At 38.8% G+C, this 26,045-nt stretch overlaps 2 protein-coding genes and 1 long non-coding RNA gene across 3 annotated transcripts; all 3 read right to left on the reverse strand.

The window, feature by feature from the left end:
- Positions 1 to 775: 775 nt before the first annotated feature.
- LOC132126747 (zinc finger protein 143-like) lies at positions 776 to 16,360 on the reverse strand. The gene is made up of 16 exons (XM_059538218.1): positions 16,206 to 16,360; positions 14,550 to 14,652; positions 14,073 to 14,159; positions 12,984 to 13,067; positions 12,736 to 12,864; positions 12,445 to 12,638; positions 11,948 to 12,019; positions 11,748 to 11,861; positions 11,574 to 11,649; positions 10,976 to 11,101; positions 10,571 to 10,750; positions 9,779 to 10,006; positions 9,570 to 9,700; positions 9,195 to 9,326; positions 2,861 to 2,971; positions 776 to 1,060 (listed from the first exon to the last, which is right to left on the reverse strand). The coding sequence occupies exons 2-16, from the start codon at positions 14,644 to 14,646 to the stop codon at positions 977 to 979; spliced, it is 1,845 nt and encodes a 614-aa protein (XP_059394201.1). The 5' UTR covers positions 14,647 to 14,652; positions 16,206 to 16,360; the 3' UTR covers positions 776 to 976.
- Positions 16,361 to 17,712: 1,352 nt separating this feature from the next.
- On the reverse strand, positions 17,713 to 18,976 carry LOC132115272 (uncharacterized). Its single transcript, XR_009425463.1, has 3 exons — positions 18,886 to 18,976; positions 18,166 to 18,722; positions 17,713 to 17,885 (listed from the first exon to the last, which is right to left on the reverse strand). It is a non-coding gene; the product is annotated as an uncharacterized LOC132115272 (long non-coding RNA).
- A 1,894-nt stretch (positions 18,977 to 20,870) lies between these two features.
- Positions 20,871 to 24,763, reverse strand: LOC132126754 (26S proteasome non-ATPase regulatory subunit 7-like). The gene is made up of 7 exons (XM_059538230.1): positions 24,555 to 24,763; positions 23,413 to 23,504; positions 23,240 to 23,332; positions 22,993 to 23,090; positions 22,467 to 22,547; positions 22,297 to 22,388; positions 20,871 to 21,695 (listed from the first exon to the last, which is right to left on the reverse strand). The coding sequence occupies exons 1-7, from the start codon at positions 24,626 to 24,628 to the stop codon at positions 21,239 to 21,241; spliced, it is 987 nt and encodes a 328-aa protein (XP_059394213.1). The 5' UTR covers positions 24,629 to 24,763; the 3' UTR covers positions 20,871 to 21,238.
- Positions 24,764 to 26,045: the final 1,282 nt, after the last annotated feature.

Below are 26,045 nucleotides of genomic sequence, written 5' to 3' on the forward strand. Positions count from 1 at the left end.
TTCTGCACTGCATTCACAAAAAAAAAAAAAAGGAAAATCAAATCCTGAAAAACAGGTCTGGTAAATGACCCCACAACAAACAATTATTAGTATGAAGTCAGAGGAGGAAGTTAATATTCCACAAAAATGACATCAAGCACTAAGAATCACTGACAGTCTTTGGGGCGTAAGTCATCTTACAAACAAGTTCTAGAGACCGCATTGTTTTTCAGCAATTTCCTTTTTCATATTCTTCAGTATTGCCGTACTGACTACAATATCATTTCATGCATTCTGACCATTTCTTCATGAGCCAATTTATAAATAATAACAAATAACAGTATATTAAATAAACAGTATATTAAATAAAGCTACATGAATTTTTATAAAAGGCTTTTTATAGAAAATAATATTTTTTATTTGATCTATTTCCATGTGACATTATAAACAGATCCACATAATAAACAGATCCTCATAATAAACATTCATGATGTTTGCATAACTGTTATTTCTCAACTTGACTGGTTTTCACTTTTTATAACTATTTTTGCCAAAAATATTCACTTTTTTATTTTTGAATAAAAATGAATGTAGCCTATACATATCAAAACATCCGAGACCACTAGTGAAAATGCAATTCATATTATCAGCATAACTATGTAAATTATAAAAACTGAACTTAAAAATGTATTATTTGTATTTCGCATGTTTCTTTAATTTCAGCAGCATTTGATCTGAGCTTCTTGTGCTTCAAGGCAATCGGAAACATTGGGAAAGCATCACAACACACCAAACATCCCGTTCATCACTTTTTATTCAAAAATTGCAAACAGGTTTCTGCCTTTTAGAGATCTATATCATAGTGAACAAAATCTGTTAGAAATACTATCATAGTGCACAGCTTAACATCTGTACAATTGTGGCGAAAGGGTAATTACAAAAGGGCATAATTTGCTCGTGTAATCTCTAGTCATACTGCATCAGGAGGTGAAGGTAGTTAATTGGCCAGTTCTGATGTTTCACTTCCCTGTAATGATGATGCTATTCTCAGAGCCTCTTCCAGTGAAGTCTGTTCATTGAGCTGGAAGAGCAAACACAACATCTGTGTTCAATAATGCACACACACAGGCCCAGCTAGACAGATAGAGTTCAATGAGTGACTGAAAGCTGGAATAAACGACATGACTTTGCTCAGATGTTTTCCCCTGATTCGCAGTCTGAATGAGTCGATGTCAGCTGCAGACAAGTCAGAGCCAGTCTGCAAGTTTCAATCAAATTTCACAAAATTTGCACAGGGTACCTTTTCTTTTAGCTCCAGACTCCTGGCAGTTGCTCAAAAACATACATTTATATACACAAACCAACTGGCCCATATCTGGCTTTGACTTTAAAGGGTTATTCACCCAATAATCAAAATTATGTCATTAATAACTCACCCTCATGTCGTTCCAAACCCGTGAGACCTCCATTCATCTTCGGAACACAGTTTAAGATATTTTAGATTTAATCCGAGAGCTCTCAGTCCCTCCATTGAAACTGTGTGTACGGTATACTGTCCATGTCCAGAAAGGTAATAAAAACATCTTCAAAGTGGTCCATGTGACATCAGAGGGTCAGTTAGAATTTGTTGAAGCAGCGAAAATACATTTTGGTCCAAAAATAGCAAAAACTACGACTTTATTTAGTATTGTCTTCTCTTCCGGGTCTGTTGTCAGAGAGTTCAAAACATTGAAGTGTAGTGATATCCGGTTCGCGAACGAATCATTCGATGTAACCGGATCTTCTTCAACCAGTTCAGCGAATCGAACTGAATCGTTTGAAATGGTTTGCATACTCATTAATCCACAAATGACTTAAGCTGTTAACTTTTTTGATGTGGCTGACACTCCCCCTGAGTTCAAACAAACCAATATCCCGGAGAAATTCATTTACTCAAACAGTACACTGACTCAACTGCTGTGAAGAGAGAACTGAAGATGAACACCGAGCCGAGCCAGATAACGAACAAAAGATTGACTCATCGGTTTTCGGATCACTAGTAGTTCTTTCGGACAGTTCGATCCAATATACCAGTTGAAAAAACAGTTCACCGGTTCTTTTGCGCTCTACGTAATGGCGTCATTGGCGATGATTGCCCTTGATTCAAGCCTTCGGTTTACCTGGGCTCATAACATTAGCACAGAATCAGTTCAGAATCAATCACCAAAAGAATCAGTTCGGTTCAGACGCTCTGTGTGTCAGTCTGCTTCATGCTGAATCACGCATGCACAGTATCTTCAGCTCCTCGTTTCTCGAATCAGACGCGTCTGACAGAAACGGTTCATGACTCGTGAACGAGTCAGTCTGTTGTTCATTATCTGGCTCGGCTCGGTGTTCATCTTCAGTTCTCTCTTCACAGCAGTTCAGTCAGTGTACTGTTTGAGTACATGAATTACTCCGGGATATTGGTTTGTTTTAACTCAGAGGGAGTGTCTGCCACATTAAAAAAGTTAACAGCTTAAGTAATTGTGGAAAAGTGGATTAATGCATATTGGAGACGCGAACCGTTTCAAATGATTCAGTTCGATTTGGTGAACTAGTTGAAGAAGATCCGGTTACATCGAATGATTCGTTCGCGAACCGGATATCACAAACTGCTTTGTTTTGAAATCTCGGAAGAGAAGACAATGCTTAGCTCTCGGACTAAATCTAAAATATCTTAAACTGTGTTCCAAAGATAAACGGCGGTCTTACGGGTTTGGAACGACATGAGGGTGAGTTATTAATGACATAATTTTAATTATTGGGTGAACTAACCCTTAAGTAGCAAGCGCTGAATTCCTATAGATGGCAAATCAAACAGGTCAAAATTGTGATGCATTCCAGCCTAAGCGAACTATACCTGAACAGCAATCTGTGTGCCATTAGAAGTAGCCAGAAGTGTAATTGGATGTGCTGATAACTCATCCTGTATGCTCCTGGAAGATGATAACTCTGGAATCATAGTAGTCATCTGGAGAAAACAGAAACAAACCGTTCATGTGACCAGTTTATAGACTGCTGTGAAGTGACGTGACATAACACATTTAACCCATCCAAAGTCCACACACACAGCAGTGAACACACAAACACACATCAGTGAACACACACCCAGAGCAGCGGGCATCATTTATGCTGCGGCGCCCGGGGAGCAGTTTGGGGCTCAGTGCCTTGCTCAAGGGCACCTCAGTCGAGGTATTCTGGCCCAAGACTCGAACCCACAACCTTAGGGTTAGGAATCAAACTCTCTAACCACTAGGCCATGACTTCCCCCAAGCCAAAACCCCAAAATGTGTTTGCAGCATTTTAAAACTTCCAGTTCCATCGTCTTGAAGTCAGTGGATATTTTGAACAGGTTTTTGGTTAAATGCCTGAAATAAAGTTTTTAATAGTTGTAAAGTTATTCATCTGTGGTTAATAAAGTCTCTTTCATGTTTTTTTCTATGACATAAAAATACATCAATAACACCCTCTTTTGATTTTTTTCAAGCTTTTACTCGACTTGAGCTATCAAATGGCTTATAGGACTACAGAAGTTGAAAGAAAAGGTTTTTTTAAATAATGCCAGAAAGAGCGGTCAAAGAATTAATGATGGTGACATTGAAGCTTATTCATAGCCTTGGCTTAGCTTTTTGCGATTGTATTAGACTTCTGTTGTGTTCAATAGTGAAGATTATCATGATGAACAAACTGTGTAAGAATCATAAACTTTTGTTGGTCACAGAGCTTCTAATCAAAGGCCTATTGGTTTTGTGTCAAGGGAACCAAACTATAAATATATGTCATATCCACACAGTATAGTTATGTGATAATTAAGAAGAGAAAGTTTGATGTATTTGCTGGAAATAAAAACAATAGGTTACTGTCGTAACCCCGGTTCTCTGAAACATTGAGTGGAGAGATCCACCTATGGAAAGGGCATCCGTACCTGACATCTGCAGAAGCCTCCAATTGCACCAAGTCTGGCTAGACAGACAGAAGCACGCAGCCAATGCCAGGTAAGGCCCCGCCCCCTTACCTAGGGGTATAATAATGGCTGCAGCGCTGCTATTCTTCAGTAAGTATATTCGCTTCTCGTGTGGTAAGCGGGGCAATGCTGATGGATCTCTCCACTCGATGTTTCAGAGAACCGGGGTTACGACAGTAACCTATTGTTCTCTTTCATCATCTCATGTTCGAGATCCACCTATGAGACATGGACAGCTCCCCGATTGCCCAATACACTCACAGTGAGGTTCTGAAAGCCAGAGAAGGATGGTCACCCCAGAGAGGCGGTGCCTGACACGTCCCATACTCATGAACCTGCAATACTGATGCACAATCGTGACTGCTGTGCATATGAAGCACATGAAAAAATGTTAGCATCACACACATGATAACCAATGTGCAAATAAATACACCCAGAAAAGGAATGTAAAAACATGCTTAGTGACAGGGATGTGCATGGCCAGCCGGCCCATTCACTCCTTCTTCACCTCTTCCAGCGGGGTTGCAGGGAAGGGCTAAGAAGACCCCACCCCTAAAACCGAATGTGCTACCGAGATACTGGTAACATCCAGCCGGTAATAACACTCAAAGGTATGAGGAGAAGCCCAACTGGCAGCGGAGCATATGTCCTTTAGCGACACTCCCCTAAACAAAGCCCAAGAGGTGGCAATGCCCCTCGTGGAATGAGCTCTGATGTCCCCTGGTGGCTGCATTCCCTTTGATTCATAAGCCAAAGCTATAGCATTCACAAGCCAATGTGAGAGGCGTTGCTTAGAAATAGTATTCCCTCCATGAGGGGGTGCCCATGAAATAAAGAGCTGGTCGCTCTTCCGGAAAGCACTGGTCCTGTTCATATATGTCCGTGAAGCACGGACGGGACACAGAGCATTTAGCCTCTCATCCTCCGGGGAGGAAAAAGGTGGTGGTTGAAAAGCGGACAGCTCCAACACCTCTGAAGTGAACGCAGGGAAGCACTTCGGCATGAAGGCCGGATTAGGCTTAAGGGAAACCATATCTCCACTAAGAGAGAATTTAGTGCACAAGAGATGAACCGAAAGTGCATGTAGCTCACTGACACGTTTGGCTGATGCCAAGAGCAAAGCTGTCTTGAAGGACAGCAGCTTTAGGGAAATACTTCCAAGAGGTTCAAAAGGATATGAGACAGAGCCTCCAACACCATGGAGAGGTCCCACTCAGGAACAGTTCTCCTGATGACTGGCCAGCGGCGATGGGCACCCTTCATAAATCTGCGGATTAGAGGATGCTGCCTGACTGTTGAGCCCTCAAAGCCCACGACAGGCCGAAATCGCAGCCAAGCAGACCTTAATTGTGGAAAAAGACCTGCCTTTTTCCAAGAGGTCTTGGAGGAAACACAAAATATCATCACACCACCCTTCGAACACTTGCCACTTACTGCCATACAAGAATCGCGTAGAAATGTGCTTAGGTCCGTCCTCTCATGGGCCAAGCTCAAAGAGCCACCCTGTCCGGGTGCGGGTGATAAATCTCCCCGTTCGCTTGGGACAATAGGTTCGTGCGGGGGGGGGGGAAATGCCACGGCTCGGCATATAACAGAGGGATTATCTCCGCCAGCCATGGTGCTTTGGGCCACCTGGGTGCTATCAGAATGAGAGGACATCCACGTCCTTTAGCGAGAAGAACATAGGACAATGGTAGTTTTCGCGCGAGGCGAATAGATCTACGGTTGCCTGTCCGAATCTCATCCATAACATATCCACTATCTGCGGGTGAAGGCGCCAATCTCCGTAGATTGGGTTTCCCCTTGAAAGAAGATCCACGCCTCTGTTTAGAAGGCCCGGAACATGAGTCGCGCGTAACGACAGGAAAACCCGTCTGCCCCACACTAAAAGCTTGTAAGCTAGAGCGTGAAGTTTCGACGAGCGCACGCCGCCCTGACGGTTGATATAAGCCACTGCCGTGGTATTGTCGCATTGTACTTTCCCCCCCTCTCTGAACTGCGACAGACAGTTCATTAGAGAGAGAACGCGCTCTTGAGAGAGACGCGCTCGCATGGAGACTGAGTTCCAACTCCAAACCCAGGAAAATTACATTCTGACTGGGTGTAAAATTGCTCTTGCTCACATTCACTCTGAACCCGAGAGATATGATGTGCGTGAGCACACGGCAGGTGTCCTGCAACACTTTCTCTTTCGATTCGGCTATGATGAGCCAATCGTCTATGTATGTCAGAATCCTCAGACCTGACATTCTCATGGGTGCTAAACCCGCCTCCGCACACAGACAGAAACACCGGGGGCTTAGACTGAGCCCAAACGGCAGAACTGTGAATTCGTAACATGTGCCTTGGTAGGCGAAACGAAGAAACTTCCTGTGTGGCGGATAAATGCTTATATGCTTTCAGGTCGACCGATGTGAACCAGTCGTTCTGTTTTATGGCACGGGCGAGCGAGCCATGAGTCAGCATTCTGAAATTGTATTTCCTCAATTGTTTGTTCAACACACAAAGGTCCTTTTTTGGGACCAGGAAATAACGAGAATAAAATCCCTGATTCATCAGACTGGGGGGGCACCACCTGAATCGCTCCCTTGTTAGGAGGGAGGATATTTCCACTTTCAGAATGTGTGAGGTGTTCTCTTCCGTGTGTGAAGAGAGAACACCGTTGAAATGTGGGGGTTTCTTTGCAAACTGCAGTCTATATCCCTGCATGATAGTACGCATCACCCACTCGGCGAGCCGAAACAGTTTGCCAAGCCCATTCGTGACTCGCGAGTGTTCCCACCCGAGCCGTAGCGGAGCTGTGTAAGCCCAGCTGGTTTATTTGTGATGCAATGGCGCCATCTAGTGGACACACCAGGGGCAACATGCAGGGGTTCAGACAGATTTCCTCTCTCCGCAGGGAGATGGACTCTCTCTGCGGAGAGAGATCCTCTCTCCGTAACAAATTCATTTGATTCGTTTGTTTTAATGTGTTTTTTGTTTTTCTGTGTCTAGAGTTGGGGAAACACTGGGGCCGAAGCCTTTATTGGTTGGGTGAGGGGAACAGAGTGTATGCGGTGTGGAGACACTGCTTTTGCACTTTTTCTCACAACAGACCCCCTGAACGTGAGGGGGGAACACACAACGTTCATTAAACACATGGGCTGGGCAGCCTCGAATGGAGAGGAACCAATCCATCCGCGGGAGACCCTGCATCTTTTGAACGGGGGTCCTGGGACAGGGAGAGAGTCCGAAGGGCTCGTGGCCCGTAAACGCGGACTCTATGCCCCCATCAATCGAACATCAGGCAGGCCACTTACGTTTCGAGTCGATGGGGGTAGGGTTAGATGGTTAGCGGCCGCGGCGGGAGTCGATTTTCCCCAGTGCTTAGCAGGCGGTGGATTATTGTGACGTGGAGGGGGTTTGTTGCGGGGCCTTTCCTTGCCCTGGTGGAAGTGTCGTCCCATGGCAGGAGTGTTAGGCAGACGCGCAGGGGGTGCCTGGCGTGGGGCCGCCTTCCTAGGAAGACATAACTTGAAGGCCTCGTCCTCCTTGTCGTCACACAGTTGTTGCATCAATGCGACGGCGGGGCCGAAGAGAGCCCGGCCGGGCTCCACCGACGCGCCCGCGATGCACCACTTCTCACTGTCAGGAAGGCCTGACAGGTTAAGACAGAGCGTGCGCTCTCCCACCACAGAAAGCGCCATAGAGCGCCCGCAGGCTTGGACGACCTGCCGAGCGTTACGAAGGACGAGGTTGTTCACCGTGAGGATCTCCTTCCACAAGGGTAGAGAAGGAGTTCCCTTTTCTAGCTGTTGCCCTAATTCATCCAAAACCTCCGCCTGGTAAGCGGAGAGGACAGACGAGAGTTCAGGGCCCCGACAGCCAAGGCCGAGAACTTGTATGCGGCCTGGTGAACTGAGGCAGAAAAACGGTCCATCTTGTTGGGCAAGACCAGCTTAGGGGGAGCGAGCAGCCCGCCCTGAGCGGGGTTAAGGTGCCTGGGGATGGAAGGCTCAATAGCGGGGGGGGTGGGGGTGGGGGGGTTCACCCATACCATGAGCTGCCATATCCTTTACTTAAAGGCCCGAAAGGCCGTGTTTGAAGTTGAGCGGGTCGCTCCAATTGTGCCTCATATGCTTAGCGCACGCTGGAAGGACGGGGAAGAGTTGTTTCCTCGGACCAGGAGGAGGTCCCAACACTTTTCCGCCGTAAATATCCCTCTCCTGGTCGGTGGCGCTCTGTGGAGCCGGCCACTCAATGTTGAGGCGAGCGGCCGCTCGCTCACAAACTTCCAGGAGGATGGACTGAGGCAGAGCTGCGTGGCCGCTAGCCTGGGGAACGCCAGAGGGCGGGATGGCCTCCTCGTCCTCTGAGACCCCAAGAAGGGCCGCATCATCCTCATCGCAGGAACCGGCCGGTTCGTTGGCGAGCATGAGGTTGCCCGCGAAGATGTCCTCTTCGGGGAATGCGGGATTTGGCTGGTCAGCCCAAACAAGTGAGGAGGAGCCCCTGGAGTCCCCCGGTAGCACGTCTTCGTCACCGTGTCTGAGTCAGAAAAGCCGACCTCGCCACACTGGGTCGCTGCAACTTTAAGACGGCGTCGTAAAAGCTTTTAGGGCAGCATAAGGCAATGACTGCAATTTTCTGTGTTCTCCAAGGCTTCTTGAGCGTGTTTAAGGCCCAAGCAAACCACGCAGAACAGGTTAAGGTCCTTAGCAGCGATGAGTGCTCCACACGCGGCCGGGTAGGCCCGTAATAGGCTATTCCCCGGAGAAGCGGTAGATTTAGAAAGCGACATACCGGAGAAGAAATCGGAAAAATCCGTGGCGGGCAGCCGTGGTAGCAGGTGAAACAACGAGAGCGCGGGCGGCCCTGAATGCAGAACACAGCAGAAGGCTGAGAAGACGACAGTCACGCCTGGCGGAGGCTGATCAATCGGTATGTCCCCCTGAAGACACGAAGGTGAGCAGCGTAATCCAACCGAACTGTGTCAATGCAGAGATCGCGAGAAGCAAATGTCAACTGGAGAATAGCAGCGCTGCAGCCATTATTATACCCCTAGGTAAGGGGGCGGGGCCTTACCTGGCATTGGCTGCATGCTTCTGTCTGTCTAGCCAGACTTGGTGCAATTGGATGCTTCTGCAGAGGTCAGGTACGGATGCCCTTCCCATAGGTGGATCTCGAACACGAGATGATGAAAGAGAACCACAGACATAAATAGACTTGTTTGGTTCCCAAATGTACACACCTGTCCTTCAGTCCCGTCCTCTGAGACCATAGTCACTGAATGAGCCTCGGCTGATGACAGTAAAGACTCAGTGGGTGGGATGGTGATCACACTGCCATCTTGTGTTACCATTGTGATTACATTCCCAACCGCCTGTCAGAAATCAGACAATTTCCCCATTCAGCAAATGTAATATGATCAGCTTCTGGATTTTATATTTGTAGAAGTCTATGACTGCAGCACATATAAACTAATTGCAATGTCATGAAATTTTTTGTGCAAATTGTTTCAACACCAATTCTTCAGTGTATTTCAGTTTTTCATGTTTAATACAATTGAAAGAAATTCACTTAATTTCCGAGTGAAAACTGTGTGTATAATAACCCTGATGTTCACCTGTGATTCTCCATCTTGTGTGATAAATGTTACATGTTGTTCTGTGACATCGGAGATCTCCGAATCCATCTCTGGACAAGAGTCTTCACACTTCACAGGGCTAACAGTCAGGGAGGGGTCATCTATAGCCTCTGAATACAAAACACAGCCCAGTTTCACTCAGAAAATATCATCTAGTGTCTAGAATCAAGATCGTTTTCAAAGCTAACCTGAAGGGGGTTCAAAGTAGCCCTCCGACTCCTCTTCTATATGCTCTGAGTCATTGTGCGCTGAACGCTTGTGCATGACCAGTGTGGAAATCTGCTTGTACGCCTTTCCACAGTGGTTGCACTTGTAGGGTTTGCAGGGAGTGTGCACTACATTATGTTTGTATAGACTCGAGTACTCAGTGAATCGCTTGTCACAACCGGGAACTGTGCAAACATACGGCCTCTCACCTGCATGCAATAAAGACACTGGTTTAGACATTCCACAGAGTTGAATTCATAATTATAGTTAGGTTAGATTCAAAATTATGATTAAAGGATTCAAATAAACAGCTACAAGTTACATGTCTTTTCAAATCCACATGACTTTCTTTTCTTTCATGAAAACACAAGGTCAGTTTTTGAAAAACCCAGATATTTAAAGGGACAGTTCACCCAAAAAAATGACAGTTCTGCCACTATTTACCCACTCATGTCAATGCAAACCCTTTATAAAAGGAGATATTGTGAAGAAACTTTGTAACCAAATAATTGTGTAGTGACTTTTAATTTGCAGAGTATGAATGAAGGTTAGTGGTAAGTTACAAAATAAAAGCACCATAAAAGTATAAAAATGGCCATGATAGATATGCATACAGAATCTGTTATTTACTTAAAATCTTACCAGATCAACATATTATTCAAAAATTCTCCTTTTGAGTTGCACTTAAAGGTTTGGAGCGATATGAGGGTGAGAAAGAATGACAACTTCAATTTCTGGGGGAACTATCCCTTTAAGGCTAAAGAGCAGCACACCTGTATGGATCCGTATGTGGTTCTTGTAATTGGTTGCGCTGGCAAACGCCCGATTGCAGCCTGGCTCTGGACAGTGATATGGTTTCTCTCCTGTGTGTGTGCGAACGTGCACCTTACAGATGTTTGAGGTAGTGAAGGATCGTCCACAGCCCGGGAATGGACATAGAAATGGTTTCTCTCCTTAAAAGAACAGAGAAGAAATAGATCAGTGGTAGGAGGCACTGTGGTGGTACCGTGGTATGACAGTGTCATAGGACAGATAATAGGACAAATCCTCATATGAAGCTATTTTAAACAGCTTTTCAGATTCTTATGCATGCAGCCTTTTGTTTACTTTTCAATTCCATGATAGTTAATATTTTCATGATATTCCGATAAATGGATGGAAGATTTGAAGACACGTACCCGTGTGAATTCTGGTGTGCTTTTGAAGGTCCCCTGAGGTCTTGAAAGATTTCTTACAGTCCATCTCCTGACAGCGGTAAGGTTTTTCTCCAGTGTGCGTCCTGATGTGACTTTTTAAACCGTAACCTAAAAGGAAATTAATTATACGCGATTATTATATAACAGTCCAAAAATTTTGCCATTTATTTGCATTAGTGCATTTATTTGATAAAAAAAATAGTCAAAACAGTTATATTGTGAACAAATATTACAACTGGTTACTATTGCAATACATTTTAAAATGTAATTTATTCCTGTGGTGTCAAAACTGAATTTTCAGCATCATTACTCTTCAGTGTCAGATGATACTTCAGTAATCATTCTGATATGATGATTTGCTGCACAAGAAACATTTGTTACACTGTTGTTATATATAATTGTAATGTAATGTATAAAAAGTTGTGCTGCTTTATATTTTTGTGGATACCACAATACACTTTTTTCAGGAGTGAAGAATAGGCAGCATTTACTTGAAATTGAAATCTTTTGTAACATTATAAATGCAACTTATAATCAATGTAAATGTATTGCACCCTTGCTGTGCTAGTGTTTTTGTTACCTGTTGCAAACTTTTTTCCACAGCTTGGTAGATCACAACAGTATGGCTTGTCGCCTGTATGTGCTCTTTCATGCACCTGAAAAACAAAATGCACTCATAAATGCATTGCGCTTGTAATGCCATCTATGATGAACAGCTTTTATTTACAAGCTCAACTACATAAACCATAATAACCTTAAGATGATTTGCAGTGGTGTAAAGCTTTCCACATCCGTCATAATTACACCGAAAACATTTCTCTCCTGGCTGCTGCGCATTACGCCGAACTCCTTGATCCTGAAGAACGATCTAAAGAGAGGGAGGATAAACGTTTTGGAGCGACTCCGAGTTTGGCTAATGACATTTTTATATTGCATTGAAAATTACATTCTCACCTGCATCTCCACAAGCCCGTGAGGATCACCGGTGATCAGCTCGGAGTTTGTGTACGAGTCAATTTCTTCAATCTCCAGGAAAGAATGCAAGGTTTAGAATTACACTTTACATATTTATTTATTTTACTAACTTTGATTGTGCTAAAAATAATTGGTAACACTTTTTTTTAGGGTATCTTAACTAGTTGTGTATCAGCATGCATATTACTAGAATATTAGCCACTAATTAAGCACATATTATTTCCTTATTCTACATGACCTTATTCTACATCTCTAATCCTACCCAATTCCTAAACTTAATAACTACCTTACTAATAAGCAGCAAATTAGGAATTTATTAATATATAATAATGTTAATATTGCATATGTGTTCCCTAAGCTAAAGTGTTACCAAATAATTTATAACATATGATATATACCAGTGCTCTCTGATTTTAATATTGCCAGCAAATATATTGTGAATATCTTTACATTAGTCCTAATCATACTGGTTGTACCTTGGTTGTGTACTGTTCCAAAGCATTGATTGTTTCTTGGTCAATAGCTGCTTCTGTGTGCAAATCTGCTACCGTGCCATTCGTCTGGATGGCCAGAATGGTGTTTGGTTGTGACACCTGAACAGCGTGATGAATGTAAGCGGTGGAGCCGTCCTCTAACTGCACCGCCTGCAGGGTACTGGGTTCATATGTATCTGCTATGCAATATTGATACAGATATATTCAAAAGCATGCTCACCCGAATCCCATTTAACATCTTGATGCATAGTGAAAAGAGAAGAAAGGAAAAACCTTTTCCAGTGTGGTGGATGTAAGCAGTAGTTCCATCCTCCAGCTGCACCGTCCGAGCATCCTCCAGCAATAAGCTCTCATTACCAACAACATCACACACAGATGAGCCCGTCCAGTTATTTGACTCATCTAGTGTAATTAAAAAATAAATAAATAACATCCTAAATCTCTTCCTAAATGTAAAAAAATCCAAATCACGTCTGGTGAATCTAATATAAAGATTTTCTGTATAACAAAGTGTAAAATACCTGCTTTTTGAACATCGATGTGTTGCACATAAGCAGAAGACCCATCTTCTAACTGGATCACCTGTCCTTCTACTATATTGCTTTCTGGGGAAAAAAAACAACCAGCACTCAGTTAATGCCTCATTTATAATATCATGTTAACTGTGTTTGAAAAAAAAAAATCTTCCATTGCATTATTTTATGGAAAAGCAAAAACTCATGCAACTATTTTAAAAACCGGAAATACAGGAGTTACAGATTGTAGATGCTTCATGATCATTTCAATTTCATCTTTTATTATCTTAGCTGTCTTGTTATATTTGGCTAATAGGTATGAAAGTGTGTTTCCGCCATGTAAAAAAATAAAAAGGTAATTGCAACTTTTTATCTCACAGCTCTGGGTTTATATCTCACTTTGTTTCACACAATTCTGATAAAATAATAATAATAGTAACTGCAAAATATAAAGTCAGAATTCTGGTGTTTTCTCTCAATTCAAGTTTACATTTCAGAATTCTGAGATTATATCTAACATTCTATTTTTTCTCAGAATTCTGAGTTTACATCTCACAATTCGTATTTGTAATTGTGAGTTTTTCTCACAATTCTGATGTTTTCTTGCAGTTTCAAGTTTACATCTCACGATTCAGACTTTGTGTCTATGATTTGCAAGATATAAACTCTGAAATGCCAGATGTAAACTACATGAACTCACAATTCTGAGATTATATCTCACAATTCAGTTTATTTCATGCAAATCTTAGAAACAAAGTCTGAATTGTGAGATAGAATTACCTTTTTTTTCTTTTTTCATATATTTAAGTCTTCCTTAAATATATGTAAAATAATAAATACAAAAATGAAATTGATAAACAAGTAATTCTGAGGTCCTGCAGCTAAACTAGTTGACAATGTCATAGATTTGCATCCCATGAGAATGCATTTCCATTAAAGTAAATACAAATGTTTGATGAAAAGTGTGGAAAGGTTCACATATAGCATTTGCCATTCTATACGTGAATTTATTTCCTATAAATGATGCTGAGTTTTGTTACATCTTAAAATGTTTCTGCTCAAATTGTTGTTCATTGGGCACAGTAATAAACAAACCTTGAGTGTTGTGAGGTATATATGCAGTGGAGCCATCTGATAAAGTCACAGCCTGCAGACTGACTGTGTCCATGCTCTGATCGCCATCTGAATCATTAACAGCACAATTAGAGACTGGCATAGATCGTCATGACTGTAATACTGGAGTACACTAACATTCAAATGGCACTTATGTTCACCAAGACCAGATAAAAACACAGCAAATGTACCAATACTATTAAATATTATTACAGTTTCAAATAAGAAGGTTAGATAGTCTCCATGTTTTCCATCAGTCTGATGAAAACAGTTGTACTGCTTAATATTTTGGTTTAAAATGTGAAATGTTTCACTTCTGATCAATTTAATGCATCGTTTCTGAATAAAATCTTACTGACCCCTGACTTTGGAAAGGTAGCAGCATATGCACACCTTCCCCTTTAATAAAATGCCAATTTTTGATAGAAAGAAAATGTTTATAAAGTGTACAGCTCTGACCTGCAATCCCCACGCTCTCAGTTAAGCAGAGAGTCACCTCCTGAGCATCTCCCTCATGCTGGAAATCTGCGGACTGATTTATCTGAGCCAGCAGCATTATAACCTAGGAGAAATCAAATGTTATAAATCAAACACTATAACTCTATGATCACATTTAATAAGAGTTATGGATCCACGGTCTCAGATTGTATATATAATTGATTGCACATGATGATTAGATTCCTGTATTCCTTCAAACTTGTCAACAAAAACATGGTATTTCCATGATACATGTACAGGGGTTCAGAAAGTTGACTGCACTGAACGCTGTTAGCTGCTAAATGTCATTCTGCAAAACAGTGCCATTTGTGTCTCAGTCTTTATTATCACTATTTTATACCTACATAGGGCCAAACTAAACAAAAATATGCAAATTGCTGCACATGTTATTTATAAAACCAAACATACTACTTACATAAAATGCATATAATCCATGTATACTAAAAATACATCTTGGTATTTAAATGCTTAGTTTCATTTTGGAAACTCTGTAGTTTTAATTGTGGGGCGGGGGGACATGTAATGCGTGAACTGCAAATCAATGATGACTGAGAGATGGACAAATAAACATCCTACAAATTTCCTCAAAAGCCTAATGTATCACATACTTGCATTTTAACATGTTTTGTCAAAAAAAATGGATGCATGGATGATAAAAAAAAGAAAAGAAATGGATGCATGGGAAATGTGTCATTTGAAATCTTCGTAACAATACACAAGTTATTCTTATGTTTATTTTATAGAAGCGTTAATGATTTCACAGCAAAAAGAGCAAACTAAAGGACAGCTTTAGAGTGATACTACACAGCCTTTTACCTTTTACTTACTGAAGTATCAAGTTTACTATTAATCAGACGACAGAAGGCATGTAGAAGATTATGCATAACTGGGTTTCAGCAGATTTTAAAAAATCAACATATCAAATATGATACAGTAGGTTTTATATGCTTTTACATAGTGTGTGATTAATCACATCCAAAACAAAAACAATTGACATATGCAAGTGTTCTTTGTTTTTTATGTATATATAAATACACACACGTTCAGTACACATCTTGAAAATATTTACATGTATACACATTTATATTATTATATTTGATATTCTATATTAATATATTTAGTATATAAACATAACATATTTGTCTTGAATATATACATGCATGTGTGTGTTTTTATATATACATAATAAATATTTTATTTTGGATGCGATTAATCGTTTGACAGCGCTACTTATAAAGGCTTTATTATATCATACCATTAAAATAAATACAAAATACTATAAAACAGACGTGAAGTTTTACTTTCTAATCTCGAGAAAACTTTTAAACCTTTCAAATCTCCACACAGTTTTACAGCTCATGTACGATAGTGATTCTTCACGAGCTGGTATCATTTGTAAAATAAATAAATAAAAACCAGTGTTGTCAGGATTTCGTGAAAACAGTGAGACTTGAGACTACAGGGTGTGAAGTAAAGGCAGAGACAGATGTTTTGAACCTGCGGCGATCTCTAGAATCAGATGTAAACAAAATTTCGAGACAATTAACAGTTGACAATGTACTGAAAATCGTCTTATCTAGCACAATAAGAGATGTGTTTAGTGTTTCAGACACTCACCTCTCTGAAGAGCCTACACTACCGGAAACAACGCACCGGATCAAATTATATGTATAACATCTCCATATATGAAGGTCTCTAACATATCGAAATAAAACTGGTGTGTTTTGAATCGGTGTTTTTCTTCTCTGGTTTTAATGTTAGAAATTCAGTGGAGAGGTCTTCTGCTCCCTGCTGTTCAGGAGTGAAAAACACTTCCGGTAAAAAAATAAAAAATGAAAAAGACGAAGATAAATTGCTATGTATAAATATATCTACAAAACAGTTACAGTTTGGTTTCATTACTCCATAAAACATTATTAAAGAACTATATAGGATCTATCTATCTGCATTAATATTACCAAAATAAGGCTGCCTACTGTACCTTTATGACTAAGTGTCTTTGAAATCTTCTTGTAGCCATAGACCTTCTAATGTAATAAAATGATTTCTTTTCTAAAGCCTTTGTGAGTGTGAGAGCTCATTTGACTTTGCTATATACTCAACCTTACCTTAATGGGCTAAAATATATGTATCTGTAACATCTCAAGCTAATTAAAGGTCCTTCTAGTTGTGCTTTGACCCTACCATAAACAAGTGACTTAAAACAGCAGTTTTGAATAGGGATTGACACTGTATTAAAAAGAAAAGAAAATCCTATAGCTCAAAAACATGACATCACTTTTAATATGCCACTAAACATACAGATTTGGAAAAAGCTCTGGATCTTAAGTTCAGTTTGTAAATCGTTAGTCTCTTCATAAACATGCAAGTTTCACTTCGCCACTTAGGCCCGTAAATATTTTACTTATATTTTCCCACTCGAATCTTCTAATATCAGCATTATCATTACACCCACACAAGCTTGATAAACAAAACATTTTAGTATAATATAAATTAGCATAGAATAATTTTCTGATTAGAGGTAGAAAATTTAAATTAAAAAGTCAGGCGAAATTTTTTTTAATGTATTTTTTTTTATATAATTATAATTTATATATTTATATATTTTTATATAATTTGATAACTATAAGAGAAAAACAACAACAATAATGGCAGGAGTGGCTTTCACAGCAACCTCTCGTTACTCTGTTTCCCACTATTTACAATTTCCTTCATGTTGGTTTGGTGATCTGGAACCAAAAAAATAAATAAATAAATACAGAGATCAAGGTTATTGCCCACAAACATTATAATCAGATTCAAATACATCAAAATGAAAGAACAGCTTTTTTTAGATTATATCTGAAAAATTACAGATTTATCTTCAAAATCATTTGTAACTCAGTACCTTGAACCATGTAGAAGGATTTCCCCCAAATCAATCCGCCGGCTTGGGCTTTCATTCAGCAGGGACCATCCATGCCATCCTCCAAGCGTTTCCCTTCATAGACGCAGCCGATTCCTCCCTCACCAAGCATTTTGCCGATTTCATAATAGCTCAGAAAGTCATTTGTTGAAAGATTAATTATGTAGATGACATGAAATGTCAAACAGTGTTGTGTGTAATTTTTGGGGCAGTAAACTTACCCTCAGTTGTCAAGTCCACTCTGTTGTTGTGAGCTGAGGCTGGACTGACTGGACTGTGGTGTACTGGAGCTGGAGGGCTTTGAACCTGCTGATCTACAGGAGGAAGGTCTTCACGATCACTGGAAAGAGAATCCTCTGCAGACCAGGCAATGGACTGCAGAGAAATATGATCTAAAGAGGGGAAAAACAAATAAAACAAATAATTTAATATGGCATATCGAACTTCTTTAAACCACGTTTCATATTTTTTGATGAAGATATGTCATGTCCTGCAGTAAAAATCATATCATATTGAAATTTTGGATTTTGATTAAAAGTTTGTTTGTTGATAACATACAGTGTGGCAATTAAGGACACACCATCTTTGGGAACAGAAACATTCCCCTGATTCATGAGAAGATTCCCATTAATGGATACTCATTTGCAATGATCAATTGGTCGTTTGGTTTACCATCAACTTGTCTCTCATATATCATCGCCTGGTCTGAACCGCAGCTCCATTTAATGGATTTGAGAGACAACAGCTTCTCAAAACTCTCTGTCCTCCTTTTCTTTCTCATTGGCATCTCATGTTCTTCAGATGCACCAATGGGCAGATGGTTATCAGCCGCATTAGTGCTGGATGTTTTTCTTTTTTGGCCAATGATAAAAGATGTCTGCTTGATTTCATCTGTGTTTAACCATAACATTCATCCTGGAATAAAAATCTGATTGTGGTTTTGATCAAACTTCAGTGGAATTTTGATAAAGTGTGTGATATTATGGATTTTTCCTATATTGTGATGAAAATGATGTAGAGTTCATGATGCACAAAGCTCTAGTAAAATTAGTGCACAATGTCAAATGGTTGTTTGATCTACCCTTAGCCTGTCTCTCACTGATGGATGCAGTAATCTGGACCTCCACTTTCTGACCATGACCTGAGCTTCCTCTACAGTTAAACAAATAAAGAGAGGGAAGCTTCTCAAAGCTACTCTTTCTCCTCCTCTGTCTCTCCTGACTAACAGGCTAATGAAGAAAACACAAATCAGGATTAGTGTCTATGAACATTACTCATAAAAAGATTGACCTTAAAATGAATTAGTGAGCATAATACACTCTAAGATGTCTTGAAATTGATTTAGGAGATAAAACAAGATCCCAGTTAAATATGGTAAGAAAATGACAATACCTCAAGGTCACTCTCTAAATGCTCCCCTTCGTAAGCTGGAGCTGGAGGTGTTTGAGCCTGCTGATTTTCAGGAAGAAGGACTTCAAGACTTCTGAAAAGAGGTTCCTGAATACCATGATGGTCTAGAGACAAGCCAAGGGACTGCAGAGAAATATGATCTAAAAAGGGGAAAAAAGAACGAAAGGATATTTCACTCAAATAATAATTAAACTATTTTCCAATGACAAAAGTTACATAATTGGTTGATAAAAAAAAAGCCAAATCATGACATTTCAAGATTAATAAGAGAATAACAAGTCAAAAATGTGTCATTTAGTGCCGTCTCTGGTCAAGAAAAAATTAATGTAAATCTTGAATCAAATATATTTACTTACAACGTCAAATATATATATGTCGTATATATCGAATATATTGTTCTATTCTTGTTAAAGTCTAACCATCACCCAAATTACAGTAAACATATGCTCATGTTATCATGGAATGTTTTCTGAAATGGATATACACATTTGCATGTAAACACACAAATAAATATAACTAGCAATATAATAACCAATCAAAGTCATATTTATATGTAGGAAATTAAGAGATTTGAAGTTGAAAATGTTTATTAAGGACAAGGAGTACAAAATACTGTTTTTATTTACTTTTAATTACTTTCTAAAAAACTGTTAAACTTAAGTTTAAAACCAAACACTATGAATAAGACAGCAATTTTCTACATTTCTACAACAATACTATATTTAAATATACTCTGAATATAAACAATTAAACGCTATCAAAACAGCTAGATTTAGCTGAACACCTATACAGGTGTAGCCTTTCAATTTCATTAACATCTATACAAAACGGGACACCTCAGAAATCATTTTGTAATGTAACAGGGACTGCAGTCACAGAGCACTTTCACAGAAGCCCTTGGTACAGTGCTGGCCGCTTTCATCTCAATAACAAAACAAACACAAAAATGCAGCAATGAGAAAGCAGAAATTAAGAAAGCATCCAATCATTGCGATGTGGATATGTTTCCACCACTAGCTCTGACATTCACTGGCATCATGCCAACTAATGAGATCATTAAAATTACACTGTTACAATCATTTGATTATAAAGTATATTTAATACTATAAATTATATACAGTACATCTGGCTATGTGAGCCTATTTGAATTCATCCCTTTTCTTTGCATGACACGTTAACATTACAGTACTACAGAAGCTCTTACGGTATTATCCTGAATATAAGCATTCGTTTCATGTGTCATAGAAAGGAAGAGAAGCTCTCGGGAGGATCAGTGGCTGATGTGTGCTAACCTCCTGAGGAAGAGGAAGCCGTTGACCTGATGTTGGTGAAGATCCTCAGTCTCTAGGGCATTAAAGGGCTCATTTTCCACAAGTTCATATGATTCTTTATGGTCTTAATGAAAAGTTTGTAACATAGTTTGGTTAAAAACAGCTCTTTTCAGCACAAGCCGTTTTGTAGCATTTTCCTTAAAATGCAAATGAGCTCTGCTGACCCCGCCCCTTTATTCCAAGCCACTCTCTGAGGGACATTGAGAAAAGGGAAATTGTTCAATGAGATTTTAAACAAACAAACAAACAAACAAAAAAAAAACACTGGGTAGATTTTTATCATTATAGGGTGGTTGTGTACTGTACACTCACTGCAAACACATATTTCACTTCTAAAAGTTTGTAAAAGTGTATGTAGCATAGAAACTCATAGTTACAAAACTACTTAGTCCTCATCAAGAGGATCGCTGACTGCTCTATCTGCTAACTTGTCTTGTAATTTTACACTGAACATGGCTTTGATAAAACGTAAATTTTTTTTCATGAAAAGTGAAAGTACCATTTAATTATTGAGCAGAATTTTTTCTGAAACATTTTGTTTTATAGATCAGCAAGGAATTTTTTTTTTAATGATCACTGCAATAAATAAGGTTTGCATGTTGTGAAGAAAATAAAAACAAGTTAGGCCAGAGAAGCTTGTTTGACATTTTGGCTTTTTATGATAAAAAACAAAACAAAAAAAAATCTCTGTAAATACACTGAAACAATGCAATGACATGCCTGCAGTGCTGGACATCAGTCTTGATATTGCAATGGTCTAATAATGGTACTATAATGTAAGTGTAAATGGGTCAACCTTGACCAAAACATCAAAAAGGGAAAAAAACATTTGAAACAAATCCCCTTCTCTCTTTTAATCAAAACCAGAAGTAAACCATTTATATCAAGAGACAGAAAAATGACCAATTTAAACTGCAGATGGTTACAAGAGGCGGCAAAGAAACGTTGAATTCCTCCCTTATTCAGCCAAGATTGTGTAAGACCAAGTTCATGCCAGTTCAGGTTCATTTCTTTTCCTTTTTGTCATCTTTCTTGGCTGTAGCGTCTCCCTTTTCCTTGTCTTTGTCTTTATCTTTCTCCTTCTCGTCCTTCTTTTCTTTCTTACTGTCATCTTTCTCTTGACCCTCTTTCTTCTCTGCATCACGGTTGGCGATTTTGTTGTTGATGAGATTGTGGAGTGCCACTACAGAGCGGATGAGCGAGGCCAGATAGACCACGAGCATCTGGTCGTTGGTCTTAAGGTAGAAGGCCTTGACAAACTCCTGCAGGTTGACATCAGGCAGCAGATTGAACACGTCCTGCAGCTGATAAATGATCTGGTGGTTGATGGGCAGTTTGCCGGTTGCAACCTTCTCCAGATAGCTCTTGATATCGAACAGCTTGGAGTTGAGCCCTTTCAGGCCATGAACCTGATTGGTGATGCGCTGCGACAAAGTGCCAACTGTTGTGTCCTTGATATCACTGCAAAAATCACCATGAGAACAAATAAACTAGGTTCTTTATAGGATTTTTTTTTAGTAATTGATTAATTGCATCTAGTATTAAAACTTGTAATATATATTAAGATATTCACAATAAATATCCAGATTAATGTAAAACAACAAAGATACCATATTTTAAATATTTAAACATTACTGGAGTAATTATAGCCATTGAACACTACAGTAATTGAAAGACACAATTACAATTTAATAGGCTTATAAATATAAATTTATATGAACTTAAAACAGCTGTGTCTGTAATATAGTGTGTTGTTACTGCCTCCAATATCAGCTCTCTCTGTTTGAATGAGAGCTGTCCTTTTTCTCCCCAGTTTATCTGTGCAATAATGTTCGCAATATGTAAGAAAATTACTAGTTAAAATATTTGGAATCAATATTTTATGTGAGTAAATATTTTATGTGATATCAGTATCAGAAGAATTTTGCCTAAACTGATTTTATTTGGCTGCTCGATCGAATGCTTCTTAAATAGAAAATATTCAATAGTTAACAGGTTATTTTTGACAGCCAAATGACAAATCAAATAAACAGAAATGTACATGTTTTCATCCCCATCTTACCGCAACAAATGCTCCACGCCAACTTCCTCTGCCTCCTCTGCTCCGATCTCACTGGTCACGTGTTCAAACGTCTTCGATGTGGGAGTCCCATCCTTCAGCGAAGAAAAATGTCAACAATTAGCATGTAAGAAATATATTAACATAGCTTAATAACTTCAAAAATTACTTACATCATGCACTTCCTCCACTGAGATGTACGCTTCAGTTGGCAACCCCAGGTCCTTGGGTTTCACATCAATAATGACTAACACCTTTGGGAAATACAAAATCAAATTGAAAAAAATAAATAAATAAATAACCCAACAACATTATTTTTTGCTTTAAGAAAATATAGCCTGTTGTCAGGAAAATTGAGCCATTATTATCTATTAAATGAAACACTCCTGCCAATTCTCAGAAATAATTTCTATCTATCTATATATACACACACACACACATATATATATATATATATATATATACACACACACACACACATATATATATATATATACACACACACACACACATATATATATATATATACACACACACACACATATATATATATATATATATATATATATAAATAAAACTTACATAATTTCTCATAATACTATTACAAATACGAAATTCAGTCTTGACTTTTGACAATTCATGACTTGCTGGGTACATAGTGTGAAATAACGCAGTTTTAAAAGAAAGAGTATTACATACCGAATTAGAGCAGTACTGTTTCATGAGTTCATTTATGGCAATATCGTTTTTGTGCAGCTTTGGGCCTGTGTGGTACCACCCAACTATTCTCTCCCTTGCTAGAATTGTAAAAAAAAACAAGAAAAAAAAACAAAAAAAACATGAGCTTGGACATGAGGTCGAGTCTTATAGCAATGACATGTCAAAAATTCAATAACGCGTATGTATGATATTGATTCTTTACATGGACATAGTACAGCAATCTTACCATTGACTTTCTTGAACATGCCATACATATTCTCCAGGTAGTCGTGGTCCAGGAACCAGACTGAATCATCCTTGTCGTCCTCATCAAAAGGCACTGCCACACGATTAAAATATTACATCAACTATATTTCAACTGGAAAGAAGTGTATTTTGCACCAAGAGCTGCAAACATACCAGCGAAGCTGTTGGACACATCAAGCACTTTCTTATGCCACGAACCCAGCAGAACACCCACAACTCGCTTCTGACTGCCAACCTTACCAATCCTACAAAACAAAGATATGTGATGCAAAGAACACAAAAGATAGATAAAAAAAAGGAACACTGGTTTTGAATAGATCTTAAAATGGCTCTTTGAATATGAGCGAGGTCAGATCATGTCTGAAAGTGTCGGTTCCAAAAGCTAAGCATGTAACGTGAATACCTTGACATATACAATAAATGTACACACACATATATTATACTGTAAGGTACTTCATTATCAAAGGTTCAGTATCAAAAACAGGATTTAACATAAGAAATGTAAAGTACATATGTGACCCTGGACCACAAAACCAGTCATAAGGGTCAGTTTTGTGATTATCATTATCTGAAAGCTGAATAAATATGTTTTCCATTGATGTTTGGTTTGTTAGGATTTGGCTGAGATGCAACTATTTGAAAATCTGGAATCTGAGGGTGCAGAAAAATCCAAATACTGAAAAAAATCGTCTTTAAAGTTGTCCAAAAGAAGCTCTTATTAATGCACATTACTAATCAATAATTTAATAATAAAAGTTTTGATATATTTACAGTAGAAAAATTACCAAATATATCCAGTGAACATGATCTTCACTTCATATCCTAATGACCTTTGGCATAAAAGAAAACTAATATAATTTTTACCCATATTATGTAATATTGGCTATTGCTACTAATATAGCCGTGCTGCTTATGACTGCTTTTGTGCTCCAGTGGCACATAATTATAATAGATTATAAAATTCAGGAGTTTGTGTGTTGATTGTTCATGTTCGGAGAGTTTATAGGTCTACTTGTGAGAAAAACGATCAGTTATAATGCTGAGTTATATCATAATAACTGACAGACATCTGCTTACTTTTACAATATCTTACAACAAACTTTAAATTCTATGAAGCTAAGCCGGTATGCATCACCATAACATAACATTTCCAACCTAAGCATTGTTACAATATTGTTTATTTGTATAATTGCTCTTAGACTGTGACTGCTAGCTTGTAGCGGCTACTTTCATTGATACATAATGACAGTGAGTTAACAGTTTTAATACAAAGCTTTCACAACTCTCAGATTTACCTGTTAAAGTGGTCGACGACACTCAATAACACCAAGGGATGAACGACGACCTTTTCTACCGCTAAGTCCGGCATTTTTACCCAATAAATCCGAATATTTAAAGAAAAAATAATGCTTTTCTGTTGTTCAGCACACTAGTTTGATTGACGCCGCTCCTTCCGCTTCCGCTTCTGCCTGACGCGTGACGCACTCGAGCGCCCAGCGGCCCGGAGGAGGAATTACACCCTGACCATCTTTAATTGAAGTCGGAGTGTGTTAAATACGTCAAATGCATAGTTTCTTGATCTAAAACCAAAATTAACTTAGATATAATTAATGCACAATAACGAACATATTCAATATCCCTTTATCTGTGAATGCAGAAACATTGTAATCGTTTTGATTACTTAAAACGCTAATTGTACACAAGATGATGCTGTTTATTCTGTTTCTGTGGCAATTTTTTAGTGTTACGTTCATGCATAGGATTTAGTTAGTTAGTTATTTAGTTAAATGGAAGTCCCAGTTATTATAGTAAGTTGATAATGTAGTACTGACAAAATAAATTAAAAAAAGTGCCAATTATTCCAGCATAATCTGTTTGCAAATAATTTACTGTTGTGATGAATCATCTTAGAATGTCTAAATGTTTTGTCGGTATGTGTATTATAGGGTAATAAAGCACTTAGTAGTCTACAAAGTTATAAAATAATACAGATAAAATAATGGCAGGGCTATAAACATTTGTCAAATTGTGATACACAAATTGGACTGATTGAAATGGCAGGGCTGAAACAGTGTACTAATACGTGGCAGCCTGGTATTAATATGAAAGACAACTAACAACAAATCATATGGAGATATATCTCAAGAGGTATTATAAAGGAGAGTTAATAACTATTCAATGTAGCTTTTCTGATGATCTGTCTATTATTAAATAATTGTGATCACAAGTTGATCGTCTAATCTCACTTTTTTTTCATGCTTATGCAGTTAAGGATATATAATTAATGAATTGTTCTTTATTAACAACGGCTTACATTATCTCCTCATGGCTTTTAAACTATAAAACTTTCACACATTTAAAGTTTGTATGGACAAGTTTTTCCTGTCAAACTCTAGGATTTTTTTTTAAATATTATTTGAATTTTAATTGATTTTAATTGAACTGTCTAGTACACAGCTCTGACATTAACGTTCATTGTGTGAGGACAATAGTGAGTCTATGCTGAACATGAATCATGTGTTGGTGTCAAACGCTCCTCACAGCTCGCTCGCGTGGTCTCTAGACAATAATGGCTTAATTTTTCCCAGGAACAGCTCTGACATGATGGCGTGACTCCTAGACACTGATGGCTTTGTTAAACACTAGCACACAGGTTTGTTTTCTAACAAAGATCCTATAAACATCTTCCACTCATATAGAATGTAAGATTTTGAGATCAATCTTTTCTCACTGAGGACAACTGAGAGACTTATTACATGCAACTCTTAAAAAAGGTATAAATGGTC

This window comes from Carassius carassius, chromosome 3 (assembly GCF_963082965.1).
Source record: "Carassius carassius chromosome 3, fCarCar2.1, whole genome shotgun sequence".
Lineage (NCBI taxonomy): Eukaryota > Metazoa > Chordata > Actinopteri > Cypriniformes > Cyprinidae > Carassius > Carassius carassius.